The sequence below is a fragment of the Salvelinus fontinalis genome, chromosome 24 (assembly GCF_029448725.1).
Source record: "Salvelinus fontinalis isolate EN_2023a chromosome 24, ASM2944872v1, whole genome shotgun sequence".
NCBI lineage: Eukaryota > Metazoa > Chordata > Actinopteri > Salmoniformes > Salmonidae > Salvelinus > Salvelinus fontinalis.
In genome coordinates, this window is record NC_074688.1 from 13,679,873 (window position 1) to 13,690,408 (window position 10,536).

The 10,536-nt window shown below is 43.3% G+C and overlaps 1 protein-coding gene across 4 annotated transcripts in view; it reads left to right on the forward strand.

Moving 5' to 3' along the window:
- Positions 1-10,065, forward strand: part of LOC129821973 (unconventional myosin-Ic-like) — a 57,697-nt gene extending 47,632 nt beyond the window's left edge. For 3 of the 4 annotated variants that reach the window (XM_055879761.1, XM_055879764.1, XM_055879763.1), the window contains exons 17-32: positions 30-110; positions 622-727; positions 3,474-3,591; positions 3,813-3,926; positions 4,279-4,355; positions 4,501-4,569; positions 4,925-5,009; positions 5,846-6,005; positions 6,635-6,718; positions 6,902-6,995; positions 7,115-7,170; positions 7,477-7,612; positions 7,783-7,853; positions 8,079-8,176; positions 8,519-8,676; positions 9,005-10,065. In XM_055879761.1, coding sequence (XP_055735736.1) covers positions 30-110; positions 622-727; positions 3,474-3,591; positions 3,813-3,926; positions 4,279-4,355; positions 4,501-4,569; positions 4,925-5,009; positions 5,846-6,005; positions 6,635-6,718; positions 6,902-6,995; positions 7,115-7,170; positions 7,477-7,612; positions 7,783-7,853; positions 8,079-8,176; positions 8,519-8,645 — 1,476 coding nt within the window. In that variant the 3' untranslated portion in view covers positions 8,646-8,676; positions 9,005-10,065. The remainder of the gene's footprint in view (positions 1-29; positions 111-621; positions 728-3,473; positions 3,592-3,812; positions 3,927-4,278; positions 4,356-4,500; positions 4,570-4,924; positions 5,010-5,845; positions 6,006-6,634; positions 6,719-6,901; positions 6,996-7,114; positions 7,171-7,476; positions 7,613-7,782; positions 7,854-8,078; positions 8,177-8,518; positions 8,677-9,004) is intronic. The other variant, XM_055879762.1, reaches the window with a different exon arrangement.
- Positions 10,066-10,536: the final 471 nt, after the last annotated feature.

The window sequence follows — 10,536 nt, forward strand, 5'->3', positions numbered from 1 at the left end:
CTCATTCTCTATGTGTTGTCCATCCACAGGTCATGTGTATGTCTGATAATAAGATTCTGACCCAGTGCTTTGACCGGGCGGAGCTGAAGGACAGCAAGAGACCTGAGACGGTGAGAACAGCCACTCAGAGGGGAAAGGTCATACAGTGTATCCCAACGCGTATACCGGTACACAATCACAGACCCATATATACATGTCCTGTCTCATGCACACTTACAAACAGTCACTTGTTTATGCTCTTTGGATCTTCCTTGCTCCACACTGTGGGGTCGAGTGAGTCACAGGGGAATCTCTGCTTCCCCGCTCACACACTCAGGAATGCCCTGACACTCGGTTGCCCTCCACACACATGGTGGTCGAGGGTGCGTGGGTCGCTGGTGTCGACTCCGTTGACTGTTTGTGTGCATTGTTGACGACGCATTCTCTCTCTCTCTCGCCGGCCCTGCCCCCAACCCTGTCACTGCCTGGGCAATGTGAGCTGCACACTGGGACCTGTGTTCTGTCCCGTCTCAGCCTCAGTCTGGCCAGCAGCTGTGCTCCCTGCTCCTCTCCTCTTTCTGCTCCTCTACATCCCTCGCTCGGTGCTCACTTTTTCTTCTTTCCTTCTGTCTCTGCCTCCAGGCAGCGACCCAGTTCAAGACCAGCCTGGCGAAGTTAATGGAGATCCTGATGTCCAAGGAGCCGTCGTACGTGCGCTGCATCAAGCCCAACGATGCCAAGCAAGCAGGTAGGAAGGAACCGATGCCTTGCTCATACCGTGCTGTCAACGGGGTTGTATTCATTAGGGCACAACCGGAGCAAAATGTTTCAATACGTGGTTCGACAGCAAACGAAAATTAGCTTTTCTGATTGGTTGTGATAGAGCCTCCTTGCTTCAGTACCTTTGCTTCCGTTTGGTGCCTAATGAACACAGTATATATATATATATACTTTTTTTCAACGATTTAGCAGCAGCGGTGCGCCTCTGCTAAATACATATAGGGGAAACACTGTATTCATTAGGCACCAAACGGAAGCAAAGGTACTGAAGCAAGGAGGGTCTACCACAACCAATCAGAAAAGCTCCTTTTCGTTTGCTGTCGAACAACGTATTGAAACATTTAATATAATGATTTTTTCCCTTTTTCGGGATGTAAAATGCTTAAACAACTAAAACCAGATATAAAGTATGTACAAAATATAATGTGGCAATATATTTTTTAAATAAGATCATCTCTGAGAACTAACAATCATCAAAATAGAAACTAGACAGTCGGAGAATCAAAAATTCTAAAAATGGCATGGTGTTATGTTTAAGTACAGTTGAAGTCGGAAGTTTACATACACCTTAGCCCACTACATTAAAACTCAGTTTTTCAATTCCCTGTCTTCGGTCAGTTAGGATCACCACTTTATTTCAAGAATGTGAATTGTCAGAATAATAGTAGAGAGAATGATTTCTTTCATATTTTATTTCTTTCATCACATTCCCAGTGGGTCAGAAGTTTACATACAACCAATGAGTATTTGGTAGCATTGCCTTTAAATTGTGGTCAAATGTTTCAGGTAGCCTTCCACAAGCTTACCACAATAAGTTGGGTGAATTTTGGCCCTGTCCTCCTGACAGAGCTGGTGTAACTGAGTCAGGTTTGTAGGCCTCCTTGCTCGCACACACTTTTTCTGTTCTGCCCACAAATCTTCTATAGGATTGAGGTCAGGGCTTTGTGATGGCAGCTCCAATACCTTGACTTTGTTGTCCTTAAGCCGTTTTGCCACAACTTTGGAAGTATGCTTGGGGTCATTGTCCATTTGGAAGACCCATTTGCGACCAAGCTTTAACTTCCTGACTAATGTCTTGAGATGTTGCTTCAATATATCCACATAATTTTCCTGCCTCATGATGCCATCTATTTTGTGAAGTGCACCAGTCCCTCCTGCAGCAAAGCACCCCCACAACATGATGCTGCCACCCCCGTGCTTCACGGTTGGGATGGTGTTCTTCGGCTTGCAAGCCTCCTCCTTTTTCCTCCAAACATAAGGATGGTCATTATGGCCAAACAGTTCTATTTTTGTTTCATCAGACCAGGGGACATTTCTCCAAAAAGTACGATCTTTGTCCCCATGTGCTGTTGCAAACCGTAGTCTGGCTTTTTTATGGCGGTTTTGGAGCAGTGGCTTCTTCCTTGCTGAGCGGCATTTCAGGTTATGTCGATATAGGACTCGTTTTACTGTGGATATAGATACTTTTGTACCTGTTTCCTCCAGCATCTTCAGACGGTCCTTTGCTGCTGTTCTGGGATTGATTTGCACTTTTCGCACCAAAGTACGTTCATCTCTAGGAGACAATGCGTCTCCTTCCTAAGCGGTATGACGGCTGCGTGGTCCCATGGTGTTTATACTTGTGTACTATTGTTTGTACAGATGAACGTGGTACCTTCAAGCATTTGGAAATTGCTCCCAAGGATGAACCAGACTTGTGGAGGTCTACAATTGATTTTCTTGTGGAGGTCTTGGCTGATTTCCTGTTGATTTTCCCATGATGTCAAGCAAAGAGGCACTGAGTTTGAAGGTATGCCTTGAAATACATCCACGGGTACACCTCCAATTGACTCAAATGATGTCAATTAGCCTATCAGAAGCTTCTAAAGCCATGACATCAATATCTGGAATTTTCCAAGCTGTTTAAAGGCACAGTCAAAGGCACAGTGTATGTAAACTTCTGACCCGCTGGAATTGTGATTAAGTTAAATAATCTGTCTGTAAACAATTGTTCGAAAAATTACTTGTCATGCACAAAGTAATGTCCTAACCGACTTGCCAAAGCTATAGTTTGTTAACAAGAAATTTGTGGAGTGGTTGAAAACTAATTTGAATGACTTCAACCTAAGTGGATGTTAAACTTCCCACTTCAACTGTAATTCAGATAGCATAAGAACACAGCAAAGGCCATTGCAGGAAATGTAGCTTTGAAACTGCAAATTTTCTCTGTCCAATGACAAAATGTGTAGAATTGCAGGAAATTAGCTTTAAAACTGTGAAATGGTCTCCTAGTCGTTAACTCTGCTATCACACTCAGTTTTTCTGTGCCAGTTCTATATCATTTTTTCTAACATATTGTCTGTCTCGTGTCTACGATTCTTAAATCTGACCATGCGTTTTGATTGCGTTCAGTAACATCAATGGCAGCACTGTACTTCACACTGTGTTTCTCAGTATATGGAGCTGCCCTTTGTCAATAGATGGCCTTCTGTCTTTCCTACTGTTGCTGTTTTTCTCCTCACTCCTACCTTCCTTATTGTCCATTGTCTACTTTTCTGGGAATAAGTCGGATCAATTGTGTGCTTTTTATTTGCATAAGCATCACGCGTTACTGCTCCAGTATGCTAACAACTGTAACAACAAACCATTCAACAAACGGAAAACGTCAATAACAATGTATTGCAATCTCACCAGTTATGTACTAACTCAGGCTGTGGCTTCTCTCTCTCTCTCAGGACGGTTCGACGAGGTTCTCATCAGGCATCAGGTGAAGTACCTGGGTCTGATGGAGAACCTGCGCGTGAGGAGAGCTGGCTTTGCCTACCGCCGCCACTATGAGACCTTCCTCCAGAGGTGACTATGGCTCGGAGCTGCCTCTATCAGACTTGAATGTCGTTCCCTGACATTATAGGTTTATTCAATGGCAAATTCATGAATTATGTTAGAAAATCAGTACACCTGCAAGTGATTAGTCAATCACCACAACTGTTCAAAGTTAGTGATATAACCTAAATTAAATATTTTTCATATAATATACCAGTGTCTGTGTGTATTGTTTTGTCCGTCCCTGGCAGGTATAAGTCCCTGTGCCCGGAGACCTGGCCTAGCTGGCAGGGCAAGCTGGCTGACGGAGTCTCCACACTGGTCAAACACCTGGGTTACAAACCTGAGGAGTACAAGCTGGGCAGGTGAGACCCTTATCCAGTGACAACAGTCAAGGCGGCACGCAAACACACAGATGCAGACACACACGCACGCACGCACGCACACACACACACACACACACGTGTTCATTCTAGTTAACTACAGTACATGTATCTCCCATTTGTTTATCTACATCCCATCTCCCTAACGAGTTCAGTGCCCACTTAGTGTTGATCTAATCCCATAACTGTGTCTACTCTCTGGGAAAGGCTTAAGTGACCAAAGTCAATTATTTTGTCAGGGCTGAACTAAATCCCCCCCGGTGCTGAACACGCTCTGACTGCCCCTGTGTGTTGTACAAAGGCACAGCTTAGTGGAGCTCCGTTTGCTTTCCAGATCCAAAATCTTCATCCGTTTTCCAAAGACTCTGTTCGCCACGGAGGACGCGCTAGAAACGAGGAAACACAGCCTTGGTGAGAGAGAGTCACGTATCACATGGTCTTACTTGACGCTCATCCCCTGCAGTCTGTCTGGACTGTAGTCTCTCCTCGAAGATACAGTAAGTAGAGTATCTGAACACTCGGAACATCTTTTGTCTCTCTCTCTCTCTCTCTTCAGCCAGCAAACTGCAGGCATCCTGGAAGGGCTACAGCCAGAAGACCAAATACCGCAAACTCAGATCATCAGGTAGGAGGGCTTCTCTTCTCCCCTACGTCTATAGACCCATGTGTCATCAAGCATTTAGTTCCTCTATATTCACCGTGCATATCTATTCGATTACGCTTGTCTTGTTCAGTTGGCCGATGGATGTTGTGTTAAGCGTCTCAGAGTAGGAGTGCTGACTTCCTATCAGTTTTGCGGGTGTTTTTTTCCGATCGCAACGAATAAGATTGTTTTGACAGAAGGGACCTGATCCTAAATCTGCACTGCTTGTCTGAGACACTTGATACATACGGGCCTAGGTCTCGATGCTCTCTTCAATGGATCTCAATGAACTTTGTTAAATAATAAGTAGATTCCTAAATTGTGCGTCCCTTTCCAGCGGTGGTGGTCCAAGCGTGGTGGAAGGGCATCCTGGCCTGTAGGAGGGCACGACGTAGAAGGGAGGCCGCCAACACCATCCGCAGGTGGGGCTCTTCTGGACATGAGATTTATTTAACTCAGATGTTGAAAGAAGGTTCATGAATATTCATTAGATTGCCCTATTGTCAGTGGTGTAAAGTACTTAGGTAAAAATACTTTTAAGTACTAAAGTTGTTTTTTGGGGTGTCTGTACTCTACTTGACTATTTATATTTTTGACAACTTTCACTTTTACTCAGCTACATTCCTAAAGAAAATAATGTACTTTTTACTCCTTACATTTTCCCTGACACCCAAAAGTACTCGTTACATTTTGAATGCTTAGCAGGGCAGGAAAATTGACCCTGGTCATCCCTACTGCCTCTGATCTGGTAGACTCACTAAACCCACATTCTTCGTTTGTAAATTATGTCTGAGTTTGAACTGTGACCCTGGCTATCTGTAAATAAAATAAAAAGAAGACAATCATGTCATGTGGTTTGCTTAATATAAGACATTTTAAGTTATTTATACTTTTACTTTTGATATTTAAGTACATTTAAAACCAAATACTTTTTGACTTTTACTCAAGTAGTATTTTACTGGGTGACTTTTACTTGAGTCATTTTCTATTAAAGTATCTTCTTACTTTTACTCCGGTATGAAAATTGGGTACTTTATCCACCACTGCCTATTGTGACACTGCTTTCGGCTCAATGGGCTCCCTTGGTTTACTGAAGTTATACAGGTTCTATTCATATGGAGAAACTTGTGGGAAGCATTTACCTAGACAATATCCACACATGTTTTGGACACCTATGGTATTTGTGTGGATGTATAGAAGTTCTTATCAATTTGTTGATTCATGTGTCTCTGTCTGTCTCTGTCTGTCTGTCGCTCAGGTTCATCAAGGGCTTCATCTACCGCCATAATGAGCGTTGTCCTGAGAATGAGTACTTCCTGGATTATGTGCGCTACTCCTTCCTAATGAAGCTGCGCAGGAACCTCCCCAAGTCAGTCCTGGACAAGAGCTGGCCCACGCCACCAACCGCCCTCATCGAGGTAACGCAACTTTACACAAGACACTGTGTAAAGTTGCACTCAGGCCCTACTTCCTGCTTTGGGGAACATCCCGCGTCCCCCTTGCGTGTACCACGTCTTTCTCTGGGGACAAGCAATCTTCATGACACAAACTGTTCACACTCCTCTTGTTGGTGGAGAGAACATTTAGCAGGTTTAATGGTTATTTCTTGCCATTCTATACATTTTGCCATGTCTAATGTATATTCATGTGATATTTGACTGACTCAAACATTACAACAAAATCCATGGGCTAAGAACTTAGCTAAAAAACGCTAGCTGACATGGGCTAGTTGATCTGGATATTTCTTACAAGTTATAAATAGCTCTCTAAGGTCTGCAATGACTGATATGACAAGAGGAAAACTGATGGTGCACTACCCAATTTCTAAATTGCACCTTACAACTTTCAAGAGTAAGTTGAAAGCAGGACTAATATACATATTTTCTTTTGGGGGGGTAGCCCCCCCCCCCCCGCCGACCCCTCGCGCCCAACAGTTTGGGAACCACTGATGTAGGCTACAATGAAATTGTCTGAATTAAGGCATTTTTATTGATGACATGTTTGAGTAGTTAAAATGGTACGTGACAAGTCATTCTCCGTCCAATAGGCGTCGGAACGGCTACGTAAACTGTACATGCAGAACATGGTGTGGGGCTACTGCAAGAGGATCAACCCAGAGTGGAAACACCAGGTAAACAGGATACGATAGTATAGTAGTACATTTGATATCTTTCAAATGTATTCATAGCTCTTCATCAATCTGCAGAGTTCAGAACTTTAAAGACTGTCAATGTGGAGTGGTCTTCACCTACTTCACCAATATAACTTTTCTCCAAACTGTGTTTGTCCGTTCTCTCTCTGTCTGTCAATGAAGTTGGAGCAGAAAATGGTGGCCAGTGAGATCTTCAAAAACAAGAAGGACAACTACCCCCAAAGTGTCCCAAAGCTCTTTGTGGGCACAAGACTCAGTAAGTGCCTCGATTAACACAGACACAGACACACACACGCGCATGCATGCACTCGCGTGCACACACATTATACACACACACACACCTAACGTTCTTCCTGTGCCTCTCTCTCTTCTCAGATGGAGAGGAGATTAACCCCAAGGTGTTGCAGTCACTTGGCAGTGAGAAGATGAAGGTTAGTACAGTACTAGAGTGTTAATGTGGCCATTCAATTCTCTACTTGGGATTGATGTAAGGTTGGATATGTCTTAATATATAGTCAATACAGTATCTTAATGTGTTATTGATTCTTAACTCTGATCATGGCTGGTCTAGCCTATTTAGTGCTGCTGCCTACTGCTCACATGTTTGAATCCAGCCCACTGCCTTTGACACACCTTCTGTGTATCTTTCCCACTGTCTTTCCTCTGTCCAATAAAATACAAAATCCTTCAAGATATATTACAACCCCCACTAATCATGTCCCCTTCACACTCCTCAGTATGCAGTCCCAGTGACCAAGTACGACAGGAATGGCTACAAGGCGCGACCAAGGCAGCTGCTTCTCACCTCCAACAGTGCCGTCATCGTAGAGGAGGCCAAGCTCAAGCAGCGCATCGACTACGCCGCCCTCAAAGGTCAGCGGTCACAGGGTTCGGAGGAGAGGATGGGTTGGGGGTCAATAGCATTAAATTCAATGAAGTTGTTTTCTGGGGTCCTTACAGAGGCCATACTGAATTGGTCTGAGTGATGCTCATAGTTCTCCCATTGACCATTTCTCTTCCCTGTCTGTCTGTCTTGTCCTCAGGCATTTCAGTCAGCTCTCTCAGTGATGGCGTCTTCGTACTGCATGTGCCCACTGAAGACAAAAAACAGAAGGTGAGGCTGACCTCAGCTCTATCTTACATGGTCATAACCCCATTACACACTGGTTATTCCATACTTAACCGATGCCTGTTAGGTGAAGTAACCTGATCCCAGATCTGTTTGTGCTGTCTTGCCAGCACATATTGACATTGTCACCCCAAACACAAATCGACCTGGGACCGGCTAGTAGTGACGATGTAGCTCTGTAACTCCTCTCCTGTCTCCTCTGGTCTGTAGGGAGATGTGGTGCTACAGAGTGACCACATCATCGAGACCCTGACCAAAGTGGCCATCTGTGCTGACAAGGTCAACAGCATCAACATCAACCAGGGAAGGTGAGTTGTTGCCCTGACACAGATACCCGGGAACTAGATAAGCCATATACCGTGTTAATCAGCGGAACGTCAGCTTTCATTTCAAAATAGCTGTACGTTCCTAACATTTACAGTTCAGATTTGATTAATATAAATATAGAACACGCTCTTGACGCACAGGTTCGTCAAGGGGTTAAAGGAGCTCACATGGAATACTACCATCAGGTGTCAGGACCTGAATTCATAGACACCAGTGATACATCACCATCTGCAGTCTGATCAGTTTCATTTGATTTCGGGGGGGGGGGGGGGGGGGGGGGCTGTAGATGAACTGCACCTCATCTCTGTCTTTCTCTCTCCCAGTATAACTTTCACGATGGGCCAAGGTAAAGAAGGGATCATAGACTTCACCTCTGGCTCTGAGCTGCTGGTTGCCAAGGCGAAGAATGGCCACCTCTCAGTGGTGAGTCGGAATAACGGAGGGATATAAAGCATCAGTCCTCCCCTACAGGACTAATACAGTAGGTTGGAACATCAATACTGCATGATTGGAGTCGGTGTTGATTGATTCATTATTGGAGTCCTGCACTAGTATGTATATAAGCCAACTGTACTTGACTTTTTAAGCTGGTTGTTGTTGTGTGAAGTATACAACGTAGTGTAGGACATGATTGTTTTGTTAACGCCCCCTGTTACACCTACAATGAAAATCAATGTCCCATTTATCTCAGGTAGAGACCATTTGTTCTGCATGTTTACATTGTTAAGATAACTTGAATCAATCACTGATTGATTGTTTAAGATAACTTCTTTGTAATGGTTACCTCTGTCTTCCCTGAACTGTTTTAGACTGCCCCTCGACTGAACTCAAGATGATAGCAATGACTGATCATCTGACCACGCCAAGGAAGTCCTTCCTGGAATACGCTCCTATTCACCAATCACAACCGCAGACCAGGCTCTGCCTAAGCCAATCAAATGCCAGCTCTCGCTACACGAACGGCATGTGCTTCCTATTGAGAAAAAGTCCAGCGAAACTAATTGATATTTATGTTTTATATATTTTTGGGATTAATACTTGTTATTTGAATATCATGATTTTATATATGAAGCCAAGGAATAACAATGTTTTGGTGCATTTTTTCCTGCACTACTTATGCCTGTCTTGCTTAATTTGGGAACATAACCAAGCAATCAATGAGGGTGTATTGGGTCTCCTTTGCTTTTTCTTTCTGTCATTCTTTTTTCACAATATTTTCTCTGTTCAGCAGTGTAGACTTCACACCCTCTCTGATACTTCTCTGTTAACTGTTTGGGGAAGAAGCTTTTGTTAAGGTTGAGATGCAGTACATGGCTGATGGTATGTAGGCTAGGTTTGTTATAAACTATCGAGGAGCAGGGAGTTTGGTAGAGAAGTTCATAAGAAAAGTTATTTTTTTCAAACTTGTTTCGACTCGGACACAATACTCTTGAGGTTTTTGAAACCGAAGGATATCAACAGAGAAGTCATGTGGGTGTGTGACCTTTGACCCAGAGCATACTGTCCAGAATGTGGTCAGAATTTGGTCTGTGCCATAGATCACTAAATCGTTCTTTGATGTAGATGCCATGTAGCCCAAATGAAAGTGTAAACCAAAGCATTTTGGTGAGCAGAATGTTGAAATTAGATTTTATAATAGATTTATAATGGAAACACCATAGTGAATAGTCTTTACAATATATAAGAGATGAAGAAAGTGAGAAAGAAATTATGAAAAAGGTGTGAGAATGAAAATAGGGGGGAGAATAGAAAACCGTTTTGTCTTTCCATTTATCGCTTGTTTGTTCCCAACAATGGTGCCTTTCTCCTTTACTAAGTTATTGTTAATGGATTATTTATGTCGATACACCAATTAAACAATGACACTTTGGGGATGACGTTGAGTCCACTGTTGTTAGAGACAGATATGTCTCGTATACGCTCAGGATGGCCTACAAAAAATACTTCAGAGAAAGACAAAAGCATGCTGTGTACACACACACACACATTTCACTTCCAAGTTAAACCTGTAGAGTAAAAGGTTTTTGGAAACATGTTATGATCCATTTGCTTTCCATTGTGTCAAGTTCCCAGGCTGCCATTTCCATACTCTGGTTATGTGTAGCAGCTCATCAGGATATAGTAGTAGTCAGAACAACGTGCATGACTTATTTTACCACATTTACCATTTCCTTTCCTGATGAGGATTTGGGTGCTAGCTTTGTGACGGGGACAATGCTAAAGACGAATGCACTAAAGATTGATATAGCATTTTCACAGTGTTAGGCTATAATACAGCCAAGCGGATACTGGCGTCTCGACAACATACAGCATAGCCCTCTCAACATGCGGTTATTGTTTT